Source organism: Lolium perenne, chromosome 3 (assembly GCF_019359855.2).
Source record: "Lolium perenne isolate Kyuss_39 chromosome 3, Kyuss_2.0, whole genome shotgun sequence".
Taxonomy (NCBI): Eukaryota; Viridiplantae; Streptophyta; class Magnoliopsida; order Poales; family Poaceae; genus Lolium; species Lolium perenne.
In genome coordinates, this window is record NC_067246.2 from 25,248,202 (window position 1) to 25,272,358 (window position 24,157).

The 24,157-nt window shown below is 44.4% G+C and overlaps 2 protein-coding genes across 3 annotated transcripts; both read left to right on the forward strand.

Annotated features, from left to right (window-relative positions):
• The first annotated feature begins 2,603 nt into the window (after positions 1–2,603).
• On the forward strand, positions 2,604–10,139 carry LOC127340975 (disease resistance protein RGA5). 2 transcript variants are annotated; one of them, XM_051366745.2, is made up of 3 exons: positions 2,604–3,020; positions 4,221–5,981; positions 7,921–10,139. In XM_051366745.2, exons 2-3 carry the CDS (start codon positions 5,182–5,184, stop codon positions 9,947–9,949), a joined length of 2,829 nt encoding a protein of 942 aa, XP_051222705.1. In that variant the 5' UTR covers positions 2,604–3,020; positions 4,221–5,181; the 3' UTR covers positions 9,950–10,139. The 2 variants fall into 2 exon arrangements, with proteins under 2 accessions (XP_051222705.1, XP_051222704.1); XM_051366744.2 differs by lacking the exon at positions 2,604–3,020 and having other exon boundaries at positions 3,027–5,981.
• Positions 10,140–12,902: 2,763 nt separating this feature from the next.
• On the forward strand, positions 12,903–13,995 carry LOC139837821 (uncharacterized). Its single transcript, XM_071827112.1, has 2 exons — positions 12,903–13,341; positions 13,520–13,995. Exons 1-2 carry the CDS (start codon positions 12,903–12,905, stop codon positions 13,993–13,995), a joined length of 915 nt encoding a protein of 304 aa, XP_071683213.1.
• Positions 13,996–24,157: the final 10,162 nt, after the last annotated feature.

Below are 24,157 nucleotides of genomic sequence, written 5' to 3' on the forward strand. Positions count from 1 at the left end.
AATGATATTTTACTTTATCCAACACCAACATTAAGATTGGAGAAGATTTTTTTGTATAAGCACAAGGGAAAAAAGCCCATTTGTTCTCCGTCCTACATTTAAGCAGATCTGGGGAAGTTGGCCGCCTATATAGATCACTGCCTTCCACCTCACGTCGAGTGAAGATTCAAGTCCACATTCTGATTGACCACCATGTGGTGCAAGAATAAACTAATCAAATCACTATGCAAGAAGAAATATAGTTTATTCTTGTTTATGCCAATTGCATAGTAAATCGATGCTCTAGAAAAGATCTGAAAATCGAAAGAACTAATTCAAAAAGCTTTCTTCCAATTGGTATGATAGAGTATCCATGTGTGCGGATCTAACCAAAATATGCAAACACAAATTGGCCACATATTTCCGAGTTGCAACCTAAAAGATAACATCACGTCAGGAACATGCATCACATGGTGCAGGTGATGCCAAGATAGCCTTGCTGAAACCTGAAAAATATACCAGCCGAAACGAAAATGCATTCGCACAGCTGATCTGGGGCGTTGTTGATATCAACCGCCGTCCTCGTCGCTGTAAGATTCGCGCACCGGGCCCACCAGCTGCAAGGTTTGACCGGCCACTTTTCTCCAATACGAGTTTACGGCAGTACGATACGTTGGAGGGACCCACGTACGATACACGGTAGGGGCCCGCAGACGACGCGTGGTATCGACCGGAAAGATAATTTATTGGTCATCACCGCTACATCAGATTTCTGCTGTTCCCATCAACAAAAGGATAATGCCAAGGTCATGAAAAGGTGGTTCGCGTCAGTGGCATGTGTATAGCAGCCGCATCGCCGCATCGCGAGAATGCGTTGAGCACCGGGATGAAATCCGTGAGCGGCTGGGAAAGCTTACCTCGTTGCCGGATTCAGAATCGCCGGCGTGCTCATCACACTGCATAGACGGGTCTGGGGCGGATTCATCTCCCTTGAACCCGCACCACGGCGACATAGGCAGGTACGGACGCCCGCCTGCTATCGGTAACGGGCTTTCGATCTGTAGATGCTCTCTGCGTGAAGCTATCCGTTGATTCCGGTAATGGCGGCGGCGCAGTTACAGGCGTGAGGAGAAAGGAGTGGAGTCAGGAACAGACAGAGACGAGCGGTGGGTGGGGGGTGGGGAGAGTGACGATGCGTATGTGGACATACGGGCGGGGCCCACGGCGGGAATCTTCCCCGACCAATACGGTACCGCAGAAATCGGGATATACACCAGATACGGATTCTATACGCGCATGTGAGCTCTGTCTGGTCAACGGGAGGCTCGGATCGCTAGGTGAATGCAACGGACTGGATATAAGCTTCGCCCCAGATCAGCAGTAGAATCAGCCGAAACCTGAAATCGGGCATGGGAGAAGGAAACAGAGGTGAGGATCCAATGCTTACATCATTTAGGCCTCCCATGGCTATCTTCACGTCATCTTTGCAGCGTCGGGACTTTGCTTCCCGTGGCGGTGGCAGAGGCTCGAGAATTTGTTGGACATTGACTCCACCTCCGCCTCCAACTGCGGCTTCTCCTGGTCGGCCACCTTAATTAAGGCGCGCGTTGGCCTCGTCCTTAGTGCCCAGCTCGAGTGAGCTGGCGTGCGGGGAATCCACACCACATGCTAGAGCATGGGGAAGTTGTCGATGGCGCAGGAGGAAGTCGATAGCATTGCAGTCGGTCGGGATCCAGTGGTGCGGAAGGCCGGAGCTGGTACAGACGGCCAGGGGCGGTGCCGGTGGCATGCTGGGGTGGTAGGTCGAGGCATGGGAGCTAGGGCGCCGCGCTAAGTGGGCTATTGGCTGATAGGAATATTAAGAAATTGCTCCATCGTCTGTCGTCCTCCGTGAAGATGATTGGCTCATTGAGGACATTGCCGCGATCATGTGAACGTACCTCCATGTGTATCATCATTGAAGATCATTTGCTCATTGGCTCATTGAGCGTTAGCAGCTTGCAGTAGATGGAGCGGGAGAACACCTGGACGTCGATGTACGCTCGTCCTGGTCTCACCATCGGAGTTGAACATACTGAACATCTGGAGCCACACGAGCGGGACAGAAAAATAGCATGATTGCTTTCCTAATGATCCTTGATTACTTTCCTATAAAACATCCCCTGGTTACCACCGTGAGTGGGTGGATAATTCGTTTCCTTGTTAGATGTGTTCATACTCCTTCCGGTTCATATTAATTGACTCTAATATGGATGTATCTAGAACTAAAATGTGTCTAGATACATCCATATTGAAGTCAATTAATATGAATCGGAGGGAGTACTATATTAGATAACCTTGATCGTGGGAATACGATTGGTATGTAATATTTTCTTGCCTTTTCTCTCTTGAGCGAGTGCAATCGAATGGTACTGATTCTCCCAATATGGGCGCGTTTGAGGCGATTTGATGGCTCGGATTACTCCATGTTTGATGTCAAAGTGGCACACCATCCCAACTCCAATATAATAGTAAAGATACATTACGTGACAAAAAAAACTGGCTTAAGACAATGCAAGGGGTGATTCTGAACTGTTTTTAGAATTCAGGGTTTGAACCAGAGTAAAATTGAGGTTGTGGGATGAACTTTGAGACAAGTTTAGGGGTAAATTGGACTTATCTCTTCCCGATTCATCTCCATCCCATCAGTCCTGCCACCACCAAGTACCGCCGCCATGGCCGCTCCTGTCCCGCCGGCCGCCGCTTGGGACTAAGCTCGGGTGCACGGGTGGGACGCCACTCACTAGAATCCCTCTCCTCCTCCTCCTGCTGCCACTCGCCGGCGTCGCTATCCTCCAGCTGCTGCCACTGAATCCGGCCGCCGCTTGATTCCGCGGGCACCCGCCACCAACGCCGGCCGCCGCTAGTACGGCGCCAGCCGGCCACCTTCGCGGTCTTCCACCGGCCCGCTGTACGTGCTGCTATCATTCGCAGTTCACGGACTGACGCCGGCCAGCGATTCTGCTTCATCTCCCGGACCCGGCTGTCCCCGAACCGGCCAGGTGAGGACAACTAAAGTATGTTCAGTACTTCAATTTCCTTTCACTCCTCTTCCTGTGATTCTGTGAATTCAATTTACATGCGAAGATTTTGTTACAGAGATCATGCCAAAATGGCATAGGGAGTTGGGAGATTAGAAAATGAGATTGGTATATTTTGACTGATGTATTTGCTGGCTTTTTTCTTGCATGAAAGAACGGCACTAGAGAAGGAGAGTTAGCCTTGGCCTCTTGCTAATGCTGGCTTTTTGCATGCCTCCATGTGTATGCGCTGCAACTGCAAGCTGCACTGGTGTTGCTGGCTGGAATTGCATGTTGCTTGTGCATTGCTGTTGGTCTTGGCTTTTGGCTGTTGCTGGCTTGCTACAGGCCTACATGTGCATGTGCTGCTATGCCAAATATCTAAGCCTGATTTTTTCTGCATACTAAATTATTTGTTTATTGCTGCACTTCTAAGAAAACATTTATCACTATGTATCTTCAGATACCAGACATTGAGCCAACCAGCGGTTCTCGACCGGTGAAAACTGAGTTGACAGCCTCACCGGTTCAATCACCCGGTCTGTTTTCTTCAAAGTATGGTTTCCTGCTGTTGTGTACACTTGTTGGCAATCACGATGACACCAGTGTGCTGTGAGATGCTAACGACTCTAGATAAATAGCATAGTCGCACGGTCATCGTCGTCGTCGTTGGAGCAAGTGGGCCTGGGGCCACCATGTTACTGGCGGTTCCCGTCGGCAAGACGCGGAGGGTTAAAACCCATCATCCTTAGTGTAAAGTAAGAAATTGAAAAACATACCATCCTGCATTTATTCGGGAAGCTTCGGTTGTGTATAGGCTGAAAATGACCAGTTTCACAAGGAAGCTAATCTCAACGTACTACGAACTTCTGTTTTCATTTCTCAAAATTCTATATATGTGGCCTACAAAGCTTGAGCGCTTTGAACTTGGGATGAGCAGGTTGCTACAAAGTGAACCGGTGAACAAAAGATAATTATGAACTTGCTAGAAGCTGACCTATTCTTCATAACAACAAAGATTATCATATTAAAATTATAGCGACTTTATGTTTCAAAAGGGAGAAAAAGGAAAGTAGAGATTGCAACCTTTATGACTTTTTTAGATTCCTCCACTTACTAATGTTTTTTTTCTAATTTCTATAGGCAGGTCTACAATCGTAATTATCTTTTTCTATTATGCAGGATGCCGAGCACGACTTTGTGGGACTAACGATTGAAGTTTGTGTTGTTTCTTCATGCTAGTGGCAATACAAGTGTGCATAAAACAAAACAAAGATTCTTCTAATAATTGTGGATAGCTTGTTAAAAATTTAGAGGCGTAGCATGCATCACCTAACATGATAAAAGCAATCACATCAAGATCACATCGAGATTGTTAGTGGGGTGCAGTCTCTATTAGGCAAAACACCTTTCATAATCCATGTCACATGGTCAGTTTGGAAAAACCATCGGCTAAATTCACAATTAGAGACATCATTACTATTAATCACCCATGGTGTAAGTGCAAACTCTTGAGTGGAGTCGATGTCACCTAATTAGTCATTATACATGAGGACTAGGATCAGGGATTAAAATTTCAACAATATTTCACTAGGTTCTGAATATACTTCTCCCGAATTTTTCGAACCAGTTTCAGACCAACTGAAATGAAATTCAATTTTAGTTAAATTTAGTTTGAATTTGATAAAATCTGGACGATACAATTCTAAAACAAGTTTTGATCTGGAAATCTCGAAGACTTGGGTGGGTCGTATCGAAAATCAACACCCTTACTAGGATATACACTTGAAACCTACTCGTACATACATATATTGGATAAATTTGAAGATAATATGTTGCAGTATTCTGTTAGTAGAATAATATCTTGTCAATGTTATCATGATGAGGCGCACTGTGGCCTGCGTGGTGCATGCTCTTGGTGGAGCCACACACGAAGTTTCCGATCCATTGTGTGAACATTTCTTAGAAGGCTACAAGGAAGCATCTTTTCTCGGTGGAGGAGTTCTATATACTGTCATTGCAACAGCTCCTTCACCAGCACCTGTTCCATCTTTCTACTGAAATCTCAATTCACGCATAGTTCTTCGCTTGCGTTGCACTAAACTGGTTCCAAGAGTGGTCACGATCCTGCGGCTAGTTGCCGATGGAGGCTGTGGTGGCGAGCGCTGTGACAGGAGCGATGCGGACGCTCCTGCCCAAGCTTGGCGCCTTGCTGGGAGAGAAGTACAAGCTTCCCAAAGGCGTGAAGAAGGAGATCGCCTCCCTGTGTGACGAGATGAGCAGCATGAAGGCTGTGCTCGTGGAGCTAGCCAAGATGGACGGTGAGCTTGACGCGCAACACAAGGCATGGCGGGACGAGGTGCGCGACCTGTCCTACGACATGGAGGACTGTGTCGACACCATCACCGATGACCTTGATTGCGCTGGTGCCAGGGCCTTGTCGCTGAACATGATTACGACACTGATGGCGGCACACAAGATAGCCGGTCAGATCAAAGGACTCAAGTCCCGGGTTGTGGAAGCAGGCAAACGCCGTGATCGATATAAGCTCGGTGAGCGAGCTGGTGCTTCTTGTCAGAGCCCCGTGGCTATTGACCCTCGTCTGTGTGCACTCTATTCAGTGTCTGACAGACTTGTGGGCATAGATGGCCCGAAGAACAAGCTCATGGAGCTGTTGAGAGCAGAGCAACATGGCGCACGGGCGCTTAAAGTTGTGGCTGTTGTTGGATTTGGAGGGATGGGGAAGACAACTCTCGCTACCCAAGTCCATGAGAAGGTTGCAGGTCAATTCGACTGCGCGGCTTTAGTGTCGGTATCTCAAAATCGAAGGATGAACGAGATCTTTTCAGAGATACTCTCAAAAGTTGGGGACTCGGTCCCTTCATGCTTAACTGATGAGCACCAACTCATCTCCCGACTGAGAGCACAACTCAATGACAAAAGGTATGCTCGCCTGACCCTACCTATTCAGCTATAACACAGTATAATTAGTTTGAGTACACTCTAGCAAGAAATACTGTAGGAGTAACATATTTGAGTCTCTCCATCTTTGTTCGCTTTTATCACCATTTGGACAACTTTCTGACGCAACTACAATTCTTACTTTAGCATGTTATAATTGTCTTTAATTTTATATTAGTTGTTAATGCCTGGCCTGTACAATGATACGGATGTATTAGTCATACTCATAGGACAGTGTAGATCAAGGACAGATAAAAGCAGACTATGTATTATGTTTCCAATTTAGTGTGAGTACAGAAGGCACTGTTGTACTGCAGGTCTGATTTGAAGAATAATTAATTGCCTCCCTATTTAATTATAAATGGAAGTATTTTCACCTAGGTAGTTACATAATCAATCATGAGCTGAAATTTATCAAATATTACTTACACCGTGATCAAAATTCAGGCTTAAGTCACACTTTTTTTGTTAGAAATTTGTCAACTGTTCGTTAATGTACGGCAATCGTCTGCTTTTGAGAGAATCTCACGCAATTACTCAAATGGCTAGAGATTAGCCCATGTCTTACTGGTTCACTTGCGAGCAACTTTTGTCACCACACGCATGTGGTCTCTGTTAGTCTAAGGGACAAAAATCCTACGTGTATTTTTAGGATTTAGAATGTGCAATCTACCAATTACATATTTAAATTTTTTTTCAGCAGAAACTGCACAACCAAACATATGCAATTTCAGACTTTAGGTGCAACCTATGCAATAGAATACCTAAAACCAAACTATGCGCTTCAAAATATGCAACTACAAAATCACATATTTGCAGTTGGAAGTTTCAAACTGTACATGCAGATTCCCAAATGAATTTTTTTAATTTGAGATAGTACATAATTTTTGAAAATGCACAAAATATAGCAATAACAAAATCCTTACAATAATCATTCTAGTGCACGACAAATACAATTTAGGCAATGTACCCCTCTAAAACATAGCAAACAACACTGAATAATAGTCTACCGCTGTATTAAATAATACTCGCCAAAGACTTCACAAAGCTGAATATCTTACTGTATACTCATTCATTGAGCTACATTACTTTCACCAACATGAATAAATGAACATGTAAGGATAATGAATATATACTAACTATTACACACATACATGTACAATAGGAAATACGAATGCATAGTTTAGCAAAAAGTATGTAAAGATATATAGGTGTACATACTGCAACGCGTGCATTCATATATAGATATTACGAGTTATCCACAAAGTACACCTTTGAAGTCTTAGGAATTTTGTTTGATTATTCGATATACACTAAAGTAAACCCTAGTTAGTGAGTTCTGGAGCCAAAACAGCACACCCCCACTGTTACTTTTAGGGAGCCACATTCATACATACATAGAAAAACTACGTTTTTTACTTAAATTTGGAACAACTTTTAGTTTTTTTCGGAAAGGGAAAATAGTCTTGGCCTCTGCATCAACTGATGCACACAACTGTTGTATCGCAGAGTTTCAGAGTTTGGAGATCAAATTTTACATCTCTTGGCGGGTATCCATTAACCAGTGAAATAAAAGAAAATAGTGCCTATGCATCTTATAATCTCTTAGAAAACAGCCAGCCACCCTGGTTGTAGATATCCCGAGCAACCATCTCCAGACGGGTGCATCTAGAAACCATATTCACCCGCTATGCCTCCGGTAGAAGAAAGGATCAGTCGTGGGTCCAAAGCGGAACCATACGGATAACCTGTAAAAAGTGAGCATTTGTACTCTTATTAAACACTATATGTATCATCCATATAGCCCAAGTTAAATCACTTGTCACAGATTTAAATAAAGTATTTAAGCTTCACTAAAGCATCGGTGAGGATCCTATGGTGTTTTTGAGTATGACAGCTTCTATTTTACATGATTTCATAGGTACCTTATAGTCATTGATGATTTGTGGACAATAGAAGCATGGGACACTATCAAATGTGCCTTTGTGGAGAATAGTCTTGCTAGTAGAGTTATAGCTACTACACGTATCGAAGGTGTAGCTCAGGCATGTTGTTCTGATTTTGATGGCCATGTTTACAAGATGAAACCTCTTAGTGATCTTGACTCAAGGAGATTATTTCATAGAAGAATTTTTCCCTCTCAAGATGATTGTCCTGAGAAACTGAAGGATGTATCTACAGAAATTTTGAAGAAATGTGAAGGAGTTCCATTGGTCATATTCAGTGTAGCCAGCATTTTGGCTAGTCAGAAAGAGGTACATTCAAAGGAATTATGGGAGAACATAAAAAATTACCTTGGTTTCCAATTGGCGCAGAACCCTGAGATACATTTGATGAGACATGTGCTTAATCTGGGGTACATTAATTTATCTTTAGACCTTAGGACATGTATGCTATACCTTGGTATTTTTCCAGAGGATTCTAAAATAATGAAGGCTGAGTTGGTGAAGAGATGGGTAGCCGAGGGTTTCGTTACTGGAAAGCATGGTTACAGTCCGGAGGAGATAGCAGAATATTTCTTCAACGAGTTGATCAACAAAAACATGATCCAAATAGCCGAGTTAGATGATTGCGGGCACGTGTTGTCTTGTCGGGTGCATGACATAATGCTTGACTTTATCATAGTGAAGTCCACAGAAGAAAATTTCATCACTGTGATTAAGGGATCCCCTGCAGTTAGTGATCCACCGTGCATGAAAGGACATTTGCAGGCTCGCCGGTTGTCCCTCCAATTCGGAACATCAGAAGGCAACAAGGACTTGCTGAGAAGCATGGCTGTCACCAAGGCCAGATCATTCAGCTTTTGGGGTCCGGCTCAACGGATGCCTTCTCTAACAAGTTTCCAACAGCTGCGAGTTCTGCACATTGACGCATGTGGTTCCAGAAACGAGCAGTATGACATGCCTCCCATATGCATCTTTACCAAGCTGATATATCTGAGGATCAGAGGCATTGGCTGCAAGAAACTATTGACCCAACTCTGGAAATTACGAAATCTGAAGACATTGGAGATTGTTGGCGACGACATCAGAGATTCCTTACATCTGGAGCAGTTACCCACGACGTTGTCGCATCTGACTGTTCCTCACACCATGCAGCCGGTCGGCAAGATCAGCAGGATGCTTGCCCTCCGCACTTTGGGCGAGCTCAGCATAGATCTCAAGGATGTGAAGAACATCAGAGGTCTCGGTGATCTGTGTGACCTGAAGGAGCTGAAGCTAGTGCTACGTAGAGGCATCTCCAAAGAAGCTTGCAATGATCTTGCTCCCTCCCTCTGCAGACTCGGAAGGCTCCAGTCCCTAACAATCCGCATGTATGGATCACTGGAAACTGATGATGTCCTGGCCTGCTGGTCACTCCCTTCACGACATCTTAGGAGGCTACATGTGCTGGGACTCCCTTTCTCCACAGTCCCTCAAGATTTGGTCGGCCACCTTGACAACCTCAGAAGCTTGAAAATTCATGTCTTTTCCCTGCCGAGGGATGGCGCTGAGGTTCTCGCGAGGCTCACCTTACTGGTGCACCTTACACTGCATGTTAAGAAGTATGTTCATGAGGAACGTGTTGTCTTCCGCACCGCGTCTTTCCCAAATCTGCAGGATTTCGTGTTCAGGTATGAAGAGGTCTGCCTCGTGTTCGAGGCGGGGGCTATGCACAAGCTCCAGAGCCTCACTGTGGAGTGCTACGAAGAAGCAGAACGGCATGCTGGCGAGTTACTTGATGGTATCGTACGTCTGGGAAGCCTCGTGTCATTCAAGGCGATTTTTTACAAGAAGGAGAGGAAAGGAGACTGTATCATTTTGCAGTCTGCACGAACAGGTAATGCTAGTTTCCAGTCCTATGCTCCACCACAGCCTAAATTCTGGGACCGAGACAGTCTGGAGGCTCAGCTCAGGAAGGCGATAAGCAAGCATCCGGGGACTCCTCATGTTTGCACTCAATCCGTGTAAACATTGTACACTACTTTTCCATTCTCTCAACTTTGTATCCCTTGTTACTTCTTCCCACTTTTGTTTAAACGTGGGAAGAAATTAGATGTAACCGATAACTTTACTCGTTCCCATTGTCACCGCGTTGGTACTAATCTGAACAACTGTATTCTTCCCGCGTTGGTACTGATCTGAACAACTACATTCTTCTGTTCAGTAATGTAAGACTGTTTAAATCTATACCTAATAATAAAGGAGCTAAGGTTTTTGCCAAAATTTTCGTCCAACTTTTAATAGGACAATTTTACACTCCCACCAAAGAACATATTACCAACGATGCCACTGCTAAGTGAAAAAACCGGCAGGTCAAACCCCATCGATTCGGCCTGTGGCGTTCCAATCTGGCCCACGTCGAGTTCCTCCACGAGCTTTTCTCCCAGGTCGAGTTCTTACCGAACTCAAATCCCTGTCGATTTCCTTTTAATTTCTTACCCCCTGTCCACGATAGTCCGCTCTTATATATATCCTCTCCTCTGCTAGCGATTTCCATAGAAATTTTGCCAGATTTCTCGGTTTCTTTCCGTACGTGTTTCCTTTATCCCGATCTAGATCTAGAAAATTGGCATTGGCAAGGCTAGGCGAATAGCGGAAGCACAGCGAGGCGAATAGCGGTGGCATGGCGAGGGATCACCGACGTGGAAAGCAGGACGGTGGTGTTGAGGCCAGGACGGAGGTATCTACCATTGGCGGCGCTGGGAGGAAGCAAGGCGCCGGATCTGCAGTAAAGCTTTCCTGAAAGTATGAGTCAGCTTGAAGATGCAAGGATTGGTCCGCTGCTGGCCTGCTGCTGAGTTTCCATGGTGCCGCACTTGACCATGTCGCTAGATTGTCTACGAGTTGTCTTCTTCACCTATTCTACTTTCGCAAATCAAATCGAGGCGGGGCTGCTGGACTCGATCTCTCCGTGGGACTAGAGCTACATATCGGCGGCAGCCGGGTCACCCTCATGGGCATCAGGCGACTAGAGTTCTGTCAAGGACCAGCACGCGATGCAGAGGCCCAAACCCTGGATCGGAGTTCCAGGACAATACTCTGGCACAACGGAGGCGGCAGCCACGACCATCTCGCGCAGCCCCTGCATCAGTCGCGGCGCCAGAGACTTCAGGCCGGTGAAGGACCAGAGATCTGACGCGGTGCAGAGAAGCCCAGACACAGAACCGGAGCTCCAGGACAGCGGCCGATACAACGGAGGCGGTGGCCATGTCCGCCTCACGCAGCCCCATCGCTGTCTTTTCTTCTTCAAGGCCGGAACCTGTAGTTTGCAATCAAATATGTAGAAGCAAAAGCCCAGACACAGAACCGGATCTCCAGGACAGCGGCCGACACAACGGAGGCGGTGGCCATGTCCGCCTCACGCAGCCCCATCGCTGCCTTTTCTTCTTCAATGCCGGAACCTGTAGTTTGCAATCAAATATGCAGAAGCTATTTATCGCAAAAAAAAAAAAAAATGCAGAAGCTATTGGGATTTCACGCTAGGTGCTCTGGTGTGGCCGACAAAATCTGCTCTCTCCTATCACATCCAAACTGTTAACTGACCCTGCCTCTTACAGAGACGGACTGCAACCCCAAGCACGACCTAGCCGAGAGGATAATTAAATTAGCAGAACTGAATCGTGTTTGTATGAACTGGAGTATTGAAGTTCAGCATTTTAGAGGCAAAAATATGTGTTTCCGAGCACCAATACATTGGATATTTTTAGCATAAGTACTTGTCGTGATACAAAATATATTTGGTGGCTCAAATAGCATCTAGATTTATAATAGACATTTTGTGCAGGAAAAAAGGATATGCAGATTTAGTTGCTGATGCTATTTTTTGTAGGGGGATTTCGCTGATGTTACATATCTACTTGCATGTGTAAGAAAATTGATCTTGACTAATCTTGATTTCTTAGCGATGCTATCTTATTGCAAGTCCAACACAGTACTGCCTAAACTGCAAGCAAATAGCTAGATAGGGCAACTTCTCCCTACTCCTACAATCGTCCAGGTACTTATTGATTTCTCTCTCTTCTAGGCCTAATCTGACTTTTTAATAATTTCTCTATTTCAATTAGTTGCATTGAGGCAGTTGTTTGTTTGGTACTAGGTTGGAATGAGATCTTCATGCCATAGATCAATGACATTGAGATATTTGTCTGTTTGGTAGAAGGTTGGAGTGAGCTCTTCATGCCGTAGATCAATATTTGAAGCTCGGAGAAAATGCTTTGTCTGAGTTCTAATAATATGGTTTGATGCTATTAAAGGTTTCCGGCTTCTTGAAATTCCCATGGCTTAAAAATAATTGTTAAAAATCGATCCGTAGCAACGCACGGGCATTTGTGCTAGTATTTTAAATTGGACTAAATACTAACCAAAAGAAATAAATAGATACAATAAAATGATCAGATACGGGCCAAAGTGAGTGAATCTACAAAACACTAAAATGTCTTACATTAGTGAATAGTGAATAGGGGAGTATATCACATTCGCTTATCTGGAGGGTACGCATTTATATTACAACTATGATGGACTGAACAAAATAAATTGCGGCCGTCAATGTGTAGCGACATCTCCAGCGGTCGACGCAACAAACAGATGCGGAGCAATCGTTTGCACTCAGACCCAGCGACCGGATGTATAGTGACCGGTCTGTCAACCGAGATGTAAACGCAGCTCAAATATGCACCGTGTTTACGTCTGCGCGGTCACGTCACGTATCCGGTGTTCCTCAGGTATGACACATTTTTTTTTGCCTAAAATAGTTTTTCATTTATAATATAACCATTTACGTAGTGCCAAAAAAAAGTAAAAAATATTAAAAAAAAAACCCTATCTAACAATGACGCCCGCCATGGCTACCTACTTGCCATCGTCGTTGTTGTCGACAAAGTCGATATAGACTAGAGTCTAGAGGCGCCCAAGGCCAAGACCAATGCAGAGGTTGGTGCCGGAGGTGGATTGCCAATGGATGCGTTTAGCCTCATGCACACTACGATCTGGCATCGGGTCGGGACGTGTGTCTGGTAAGGAGAACGATAACCTCATGATTGCCTTCTCGGGGGAAGAAATCGATGAGGTCTTTGCTAGTATGAAGGTGGACACGACGCCTGGACCGGATGGCTTTTCGGTTGTCTTCTTCAAACATTTCTGGCACTTGGTGAAACCCTTGATCCTGGATATTTCAAATGGCTTCGCTCTTGGGAGAGTCGACATCTCCAGGCTCAACTTTGGCGTGCTCTCGCTCATACCGAACGTCCCCGGGGCGGAAGACATCAACGTCATTTTCAAATTTGTTGCTAAAACTTACGCTATTCGGCTCTCTCCAGTGGCGCATAGGATGATTAGTAGAACGCAGTCGGCTTTTATCAAAGGTAGACACATTCATGAGGGAGCCCTTTCTCTACAAGAGATCATCCATGAATCTAAATCAAGGAAACGTAGGGGAGTTTTCCTGAAGTTTGATTTCGAGAAGGCCTAAGATAGGGTGAATTGTTCATTCCTACGGGAAGTGCTCATGGGTAAAGGTTTTGAACCCGCTTGGGTTCATAGGGCAATGGGTCTGGTCGGGGGGCCAGACTACCATCGCCCTCAACGGTGACATTGGAAACTACTTCCGGAACGGTCGCGACATGCGCCAGGTAGACTCTCTGTCTCCTCTCCTCTTCGACTATGTTGTCGAAGCGCTAGCCACCATCTTGGATAAGGCCAGAGAGTTGGGCCACATTGCGGGTGTGGTCCGACACCTGATTCCTGGGGGAGTCTCTCATTTGCAATATGCATATGACACCATCATCATGATTCAGCCAGATGACCTCGCTATTGTGAACCTGAGGTACATTTTACTCTGCTTTGAGAGCATGTTAGGTCTCCGGATCAATTTCCACAAGAGTGAGGTCATGGTGATGGGGCTGGAGGCGGCGGACGGCCTAAGGATTGCACATATGCTCAATTGCAAGCAAGACGCCTTCCCCTTCACCTACTTGGGTGTGCCGGTCAGTGACCGGGCCCTCTCGGCAGCGGATTAGGGTCCCCTGACGACCAAGGTGGGCAAACGCGCTAAAAATTGGATGGGAAAATTGATGTCCTCGGCGGCACGTTTTGAAGGGATTCGTAGCATAGAAAACAGAAAATTTCCTACCGCAAGAACGAATAACAAGCCAAGATCCAATCTAGAAGATGGTAGCAACGAGAAGATCATGAGACTAACCCTCGAAGATTTCCAAAGCCTACGAGGTTAGATCTCGTTGTTGCTGTAGTCGATCACTTGCCGCTTTCGAAAGCGCGTAGAAGATCTTGACGGTGCCACAGTCGGGCAGCACCTCCGTACTCGGTCACACGTACGGTGTTGATGACGACGTCCTTCTCCCCCTTCCAGCGGGCAGCGGAAGTAGTAGATCCTCCTCGGAATCCCGGCAGCACGACGGCGTGGTGGCGGTGGTGGTGAAGATCTCCGGCAGGGCTTCGCCAAAGCGTATGCGGGAGAGGTGGAGGAGGAGGGCGGCTAGGGTTTGGGGAGAGGGGGCTATGGGCGCCGGCCTCTGGGGGGCAAGGGTGGTGCGGCCAAGGTGTGGCCGGCCCCCTCCCTCTCCTCATCTATATATAGGTGGAATAGCCCCAAGGGTTTGCCCAGAAAACGAATAAGAGTCCAACTCCTAAACCTTCCATAAGGACGAAACCTACCCAAGGTGGGACTCCTACTCAAGGTGGGACTCCCACCCCTTCCTTGGTGGGGTGGCCGGCCACCATGGGGTGGAGTCCACCTGGGACTCCTCCTCCCTTAGGCTGGCCGGCCAAGGTGGGTGGAGTCCCTCCGGGACTCCACCTTTTCTTCCGGACTTTTCTAGAACCTTCTAGAACCTTCCATAAATACACCGGATCATTTTCAAACCTAGAAAATGACTTTCTATGTATGAATCTTATTCTCTGGACCATTCCGGACCTCCTCGTGATGTCCGTCCTGGATCCCATCCGAGACTCCGAACAAACATTCGAACTCCATTCCATATTTCATATCTACTTAAAACGACATCAAACCTTAAGTGTGTCACCCTACGGTTCGTGAACTATGCAGACATGGTTGAGACTCTTCTCCAACCAATAACCAATAGCGGGATCTGGAGATCCATAATGGCTCCCACATATTCAACGATAACTTAGTGATCGATTGAACCATTTACATACGATACCGATTCCCTTTGTCTCGCGATATTTTATTTGTCCGAGGTTTGATCATCGGTATCACGATACCTTGTTCAACCTCGTCTCCGACAAGTACTCTTTACTCGTACCATGGCATATCATCTCTTGTGAACCATTCACATGCTTGCAAGCTAATCAGACGACATTCCACCGAGAGGGCCCAGAGTATATCTATCCATCATCTGGATGGACAAATCCCACTCTTGATCCATATGCCTCAACTCATACTTTCCGAATACTTAATCCCACCTTTATAACCACCCATTTACGCAGTGGCGTTTGATGTAATCAAAGTACCCTTCCGGTATAAGTGATTTACATGATCTCATGGTCGAAGGACTAGGTAACTATGTATCGAAAGCTTATAGCAAACTGAACTTAATGACGTGATCTTATGCTACACTTATTTGGGTGTGTGTCCATTATATCATTCACCTAATGACATAACTTTTTAATAATAACATCCAATGTTCATGATCACGAAACCATGATCATCTATTAATCAACAAGCTAGTTATACAAGAGGCTTACTAGGGACTCCTTGTTGTTTACATAACACACATGTATCAATGTTTCGGTTAATACAATTATAGCATGGTATGCAAACATTTATCATAAACACAAAGATATATTATAATAACCATTTTATTATTGCCTCTTGGGCATATCTCCAACAGTCTCCCACTTGCACTAGAGTCAATAATCTAGTTTATATTTGTAAAGATATAACACCTTGGCCTTCTGATGCTTTATCATGTTTTGCTCACGGGAGAGGTTTTAGTCAACGGATCTGACATGCTCAGAAACGTATGTATTTTGCAATTCATTTGCGTCTCAACGCATCACTCATTTTCCAAATGAGTCGACATTAATCATATATGTTCAGTCTTCTGGTGGAACCTTAATTCCGCGGTCTGAAATATGTCACTAATATTGTCACACACAATATAGCTTCAAAGTTCTGACACTATCGGAACTACACCAATTTCTCAAAAAACTTCTTCACTTAACATCCTCAATCATTGTCAAAACAATGACATACTCTGCCTTCTTTTGTAGAATCCGTCACAATATTTAGAACTCATCTAAATCTAGCATAGACATCTTCTAGCTCATTGTGCTACCTTTTAATCAACATTTAGCCTAATTGAGATTTGAAATTCATTTTTATATGTGACCAAACTAATATCGGTGCAACACCTTACAGCGATTTGTTTGTCATTACCCCATACAAAACTATATATATCCTTGGTTCTTCTAAAGTACCCAAGGATGTTCTTACTGTTGTCCAATGATCATCACATGAATCATTCTGGTATATACTCACAACACTTTAGAGCACAGGATATCCAATTATGTACATATTAATCGTGATCGAAAATCACTCATGTGTTTTTACTCATTGAGTGTCAGACACACTCAAGTCTTGTTAAACCTTCACATGAAAAGAACACCTTCTTAATATTTCTATATTGAACTACTTTAATATCCATTCTATGTACTTTGACTTAAACTTATTATGTGTTTCAATCTATCTTCATAGATCTTGACACTAAATATGTTTCAGTCCATATCCTTTCATTGAAGTTAATTCTCAATGAAAACTTTTTAATCAAGTATATAATTACATCATTTATAACCAACTATATGTCATCTACATAAAGTATTATAAATATGTCTCAGCGCTCCCACTTAATTTCTTGTAAATGCAAGCATCTTCATCATTTCTGATGAAATCAAAAACTCTTTGACTATTTCATCCGGTGAAGATTCCAACTCCGCGATACTCACTTCATCCAATTGAAGTTCGTATACCTATCTAGTATTCCACAGACTAGCAAAACTCTTGGTTGTATCTTGTATACACCTTTAAAACACACTTCTGTTAAGTAATGTATTTTGCCATCCTACTAGCATATCTCATAAAAGAAATATGTAGCGATTACTAGAATAATCCACATAGACTATAAGCATCGCTACGGAAGATCTAATCTTATCGTAGTCAACTCTTTGAACTTTGTCGTAAACAACTTTTTGACGAGTCGAGCTTCTTCAAGGATATTCCATCCAAGTCCATCAATTTTATAGATCCATTTACTTTCAAAAGGTATTCATCTATCTTGGATTTCATGGCGCATAGCCATTTTAACGGAGTCAGGGCCCATCATAACTTCTTTGTATGTAGTTGGTTTATCATTGTTCAAAATCAATCCTTTGTCCACAAATCATTTATTTGATCACAAAGTAAACCATACCTACAAGATTCAATAGGTACTTCGATCTCCATGGCTATAACACTTTGTAGACATGGGAGCCATGATCATCGTGGACGCTTCCGGAACCAATTCCAATGCTGCACTACTCTGATTATTATGCTTAGGTTCATAAACCTTATCAATTTCTATTGTACTCCCACTCAAATACTTTGCTAGAAAACAATTTCTTGGAAATAATCAAGTAACTTTAACAAACACTTTTGTCTTTTACTTCATAGTGGAAAGAATTCCCAATCAATTCTTTGGGATAACCAACAAAGACATTCATCCGATTTTTGGTTGTAAACTTATTTACATATGCTATGCATACCAAAATTTAAGAAAGGACTATTAGGGTTCATACCCATGCCATAAATCATATGGTGTCATTTCAACGGATTATGATGATGCTCTATTCAGTGTAAAAACAGTAGTCTCTAAAGCATAATTCACAAAAATATAATGGCGTCATTTTATTTTATCTCATCATTAACCCAACAAGGTTTGGATACGTTTCTCGGATACTCCATCATCACTATGATACTCCAAGAAACGTGAGTTGTAGAACAATTTCATAACTCTCTTAGATGTCCGCTAAAACTCGTAATTCAAGTATTTCCATCATGATCCTATCATAGATATTTGACTTTTCTATTACGATGATTTCCACTTCATGCTGAAATTTATTTGAATCCATTCAAATGTTTCAAACTTCTTCCTTATCGAATATATCCACATATATATACTCAATTCATTGTTGGAAGTTTTCATGAAGTAGAAGAATATCCCGCACACAACTATGCCCAGTGAACCATATACATCATCATGTATGTTTCCACTAAGTTAGTTGCCCGTTCAACTCTTGGCCTATGAACGGTATTTCAGTCATTCTCTTTAAAAAATGTTTTGCAAGCGCCAAACGATTCAAAAATCAAATGACTCCAAAAATCCATTTGCATGGAGTTCCTTCATGCGTTCCTTTCTAACATGACCTAAATGGCGGTTCCACAAATAAGTGGAATTCAAATCATTTGCCTTATGGCATTTTAGCGTCAGTGTTATGCATGTGTGTTTCACGATTAAGATTTATAATAACTTATCCATCGTACATGGAGTAATGTCATAATTTGAACAACTCATTGTTTTCATTTGACCAGAGCAAAATAACAATTATTAAGTTCTTTATTATAAATTCTAAGGGCTAGATAGAGTGCCAACGACGAACATAATAACACTTTATTTTTGTTCCAGACGTGCATTCCTATCATATTCCTTGTCAGTCACTTAGGCCATTGTATTCTTGTATTGCGTTGTTTTGTATGAAACTTCATACCAACCAATATAGTACAAATACCCAAGAATTTCATTGTGTGACCAAACTAGGAATACATTCATAACATGTATATCATCTATATACACCTGAGCTAGACTTTCTAGTCTTTTCTCTCTTTCTGCCAATAAACTTTTGTAGTTTCTCTTTTAGCTTTCCTCATTCTCAGAAAAACACTTCAACATCAATAACTTCTAGGTTTGTTGGTCAAATACCAATAACCTTGAGGTTTTTACTTTGAAGTTGATCATCATATGACAAGTGTTCCGGATTTCACTATTAGTAACCTTTTAATGTGATGAACAATTTCACTCATAATTTTTATCCATCAAATCATGATGACTTTCTGAGACCATGTTTGTACATGCTAGGCTCATAAAGATTAACCTTAGTATTCGCATGTACAAATCTGGCTTGCACCTGTTGTATGCACACGCATAATCTATAACACCCGATCATCACGAGATGCTTCGAAACGACGAGTCTTAGCAACGGTGCATACTAAGGACAATCATTTCATGGATATGAAAATATCGTTAGTGCCCCAATAGTTGGAGGATTGAGACGCCTGGCGTCTTCAACCTTCATACATTCCCATAAAACTTATGAGTTTATGTAATCTCACCAAATTATATTCTATCACCTTACAATAAGGTCTTAGATATCACATATATATCATACCTCGCTTATTTCTGAAAACAAAATTTTCAGCTCCTTACTTTTCAAACAGATTTGAACTTCAAGTTTCACGGAGACAAGATGATTATAGGTACTAATTGAAACCATTGTTCTTTGAATCAGCAAAGTGAGGTTTACTAAAAGTTTGCAATAGGACTTAATCATTTCTTGATTCTTTAACAATACAGTACCAGTCCGTAAAGTTGCTTATCAGACTTAACATTATTTCTATCTCAATTACAAGACTAGCGCATGGTAGAAAACGGATGCCAGTTCTACAAATTAATTCAAAATACTATTCAGACTATGTTCATGATAATTAGTTCATGTTTTAATCTAATTACTAATGAACTCCCACTTAATACAACATCCCTCATAGTTGTTAAGAGGCACACGATCCATATCCACTACACCAAATCCGATCATCCCGTGAGATGATGTAGCTTCAATGGTGAACATCAACATGTTGATCATATCATCCATATGACTCGTGTTCAACCTTTCGGTTTCCTGTGTTCCGAGGCCATGTCTGTACATGCTAGGCTCGTCAAGCAAACCCAAGTATTTCTGCGTGTGCAACATGGCTTACACCCGTTGTATGTGAACGTAGAATCTATCACATCCGATCATCACGAGATGCTTCAAAACAACGAACTGTAGCAACGGTGCATACGAAGGGAGAACACTTTATTATCTTGATATTAATGTGAGGGATCATCTTATAATGCTACCGTCGCGATCTAAGCAAGATAAGATGCATAAAGGATTAACATCACATGCAATTCATATGTGATATGATATGGCCCTTTAGTCTTTGCGCCTTTGATCTTCATCTCCAAAGCACGGACATGATCGCCATCATCAACGGGCATGATCTCCATCATCGTCGGCGTAGCACTAAGGTCCATGGCACCGTCTTCATGGTTTTTCACCACATGTAGCAACTATTCACTACTAGGAAAAGGCCTAGCCGTAAGAATGGTATCAGTGGCGCACCCCTATATTGGTGCACCACTGCTAACTAGCAGTGGCGCAACAAAAAGTGGTGCTCCACTAATACAAACATAGCAGTGGCGCACTGCTTTTGAGGTGCGCCACCACTAAAGGTCGTCCAGATCTCACACCTCCCCAAACTTAGCAGTGGCGCACCCCTTTAGTGGTGCGCCATTGCTATTCTCACATATTTAAGATAGTAGTGGCGCACCTGTTTATAGTGCTCCACTGGTACTTGTTAGTTATGGCGCACCCCTACTAATGCGCCACCGCCTCTTCCAAAATAATTTTGCTGCATGCCCACATGCCCCACCCAAGCCACCGGCCACCCACCACGTGCCCCAACGAACCAAAACGCACTCACCCCTCTCTCTCTCTTCCCCAATCTTATCTGCTCACCACCGCACCCATTCGTCTCTCTCTTCCCAATCTTCTCGCAGGCTCGCACCGCAATCTTCCCTGGTCCTCTCCCCCGCCACCGCCCCCCAATCTTATCCCCTCTCAACCGCCTGCGAGGTTGTGCGATGGGTGACCACGACGGCGTCGTGCCCCACCGAAGCCGCCGCCTGCGAGGCCGGCCATATGAGCGCGGCGGTGGCGGCGTCGTCGATGGCTGAGGGGAGGCGATGCTCACGGCCGGGGCGACCACGGCGACGCCGTCCCTTGGCCACGCTACGTCACCGCACCATGGTCTCTGGCGACGCCCCTAGTCCTCTCCCCCGCCACCGCCCCCTGGTCCTCTCCCACGCCACCGCCCCTGGTCCTCTCCCCCGCCACCGTCCCCTTCTCCACTACGTCGATGCGCACGTCGGCCTGCCCGTGCAGAACGCGGCTGTCGCCGTGCCACCCCACTTCACGCAGGCGATGCAGCTCGTCTTGGCCCTCGTCAACGCCGGCTGCCGGCAGCACCTACGCTGCGTAGTGCATCCCCTCGGCCACCTGCAGGAAGGAGGAGAGGGTGGCGGTCGACTCAGTGGCGGCGGTCTGGGAGCAGAGCAACGCCGCCGTCAAGCGCGTGCTCTGGCGGCGGCGGCTGCAGGATCTGGTGTGCTCCGTCCCTGTTGATTCAGGGACCTGATTGCTTTTTTTTAATTTTTTGATTCAGGGACCTGATTGCTTTTTTTTAATTTTTGTAGGGTTTTAGTTGTAAAATTAGGGACTTGTCTCTTTTAGTGTTCTGTAATAATCCAGGTGTAATAAATAAACAAAGTAATAAAAACAGGGTGAAGTACTGAAGGCGCTGTAATAATTATTGATGGTCAAATCCACCGCTGCCACGACCAGGCCCATGTGGCCGGCTTTTTTTATTTTTTTATTGATTCTCCAAGCAGTGGCGCACCCTAACTAATATAAAGTGGCGCATCCTAATATCACAGCAGTGGCGCACCTCTACATATATAAAGTGGCGCATCCTAATATCACAGCAGTGGCGCACCTCTATGGTTAGCAGTGGCGCACTAGGTGGTGCGCCACTGCTATTTGGATTAGCAATGGCTAGCAGTGGCGTGATATCAGTGGCGCACCGCTGGTGCGCCACTGATAGCAAAAATCAGTGCGCCACTAATAAGCCTTTTTCTAGTAGTGATTACAACTATTTTGAAATAACACTACTACATGAAACATAAAGACAACCATAAGGCTCCTGCCGGTTGCCACAATACAATAATGATCATCTCATACATATTCATCATCACATCATGGCCATATCACATCACCAAACCCTGCAAAAACAAGTTAGACGCCTCTAATTTGGTTTGCATATTTTACGTGGTTTAGGGTTTTCGAGTAAGATCCAATCTACCTACGAACATGAACCACAACGGTGATACTAGTGTTGTCAATAGAAAGAGTAAATTAAATCTTCACTATGGTGAGAGAGACAGACACCCGCAAAGCCACTTATGCAATACAAGTTGCATGTCGAGCGTGGAGCAAATCTCATGAACGCGGTCATGTAAAGTTAGCCCGAGCCGCTTCATCCCACCATGCCGCAAGATGCAAAGTACACGAAATTAAGACAACAAAGCATCAACGCCCACAAAACCATTGTGTTCTACTCGTGCAACCAATCTATGCATAGACACGGCTCTGATACCACTTAAGGGATTCGTAGCATAGAAAACAAAAAATTTCCTACCGCAAGAACGAATAACAAGCCAAGATCCAATCTAGAAGATGGTAGCAACGAGAAGATCATGAGACTAACCCTCGAAGATTTCCAAAGCCTACGAGATTAGATCTCGTTGTTGCTGTAGTCGATCACTTGCCGCTTTCGAAAGCGCGTAGAAGATCTTGATGGTGCCACAGTCGGGCAGCACCTCCGTACTCGGTCACACGTACGGTGTTGATGACGACGTCCTTCTCCCTGTTTCAGCGGGCAGCGGAAGTAGTAGATCCTCCTCGGAATCCCGGCAGCACGACGGCGTGGTGGCGGTGGTGGTGGAGATCTCCGGCAGAGCTTCGCCAAAGCGTATGCGGGAGAGGTGGAGGAGGAGGGCGGCTAGGGTTTGGGGAGAGGGGGCTATGGGCGCCGACCTCTGGGGGAAAGGGTGGTGCGGCCAAGGTGTGGCCGGCCCCCTCCCTCTCCTCATCTATATATAGGTGGAATAGCCCCAAGGGTTTGCCCAGAAAACGAATAAGAGTCCAACTCCTAAACCTTCCATAAGGACGAAACCTACCCAAGGTGAGACTCCTACTCAAGGTGGGACTCCCACCCCTTCCTTGGTGGGGTGGCCAGCCACCATGGGGTGGAGTCCACCTGGGACTCCTCCTCCCTTAGGCTGGCCGGCCAAGGTGGCTGGAGTCCCTCCGGGACTCCACCTTCCGCGGTGATTTCTTCCGGACTTTTCTAGAACCTTCTAGAACCTTCCATAAATACATCGGATCATTTTCAAACCTAGAAAATGACTTCCTATATATGAATCTTATTCTCCGGACCATTCCGGACCTCCTCTTGATGTCCTGGATCCCATCCGAGACTCCGAACAAACATTGGAACTCCATTCCATATTCCATATCTACTTAAAACAACATCAAACCTTAAGTGTGTCACCCTACGGTTCGTGAACTATGCAGACATGGTTGAGACTCTTCTCTAACCAATAACCAATAGCAGGATTTGGAGATCCATAATGGCTCCCACATATTCAACGATAACTTAGTGATCGATTGAACCATTTACATACGATACCGATTCCCTTTGTCTCGCGATATTTTACTTGTCCGAGGTTTGATCATCGGTATCACGATACCTTGTTCAACCTCGTCTCCGACAAGTACTCTTTACTCATACCGTGGCATATCATCTCTTGTGAACCATTCACATGCTTGCAAGCTAATCAGACGACATTCCACCGAGAGGGCCCAGAGTATATCTATCCGTCATCAGGATGGATAAATCCCACTCTTGATCCATATGCCTCAACTCATACTTTCCGAATACTTAATCCCACCTTTATAACCACCCATTTACGCAGTGGCGTTTGATGTAATCAAAGTACCCTTCCGGTATAAGTGATTTACATGATCTCATGGTCGAAGGACTAGGTAACTATGTATCGAAAGCTTATAGCAAACTGAACTTAATGACATGATCTTATGCTACGCTTATTTGGGTGTGTGTCCATTATATCATTCACCTAATGACATAACCTTGTTATTAATAACTTCAATGTTCATGATCACGAAACCATGATCATCTATTAATCAACAAGCTAGTTATACAAGAGGCTT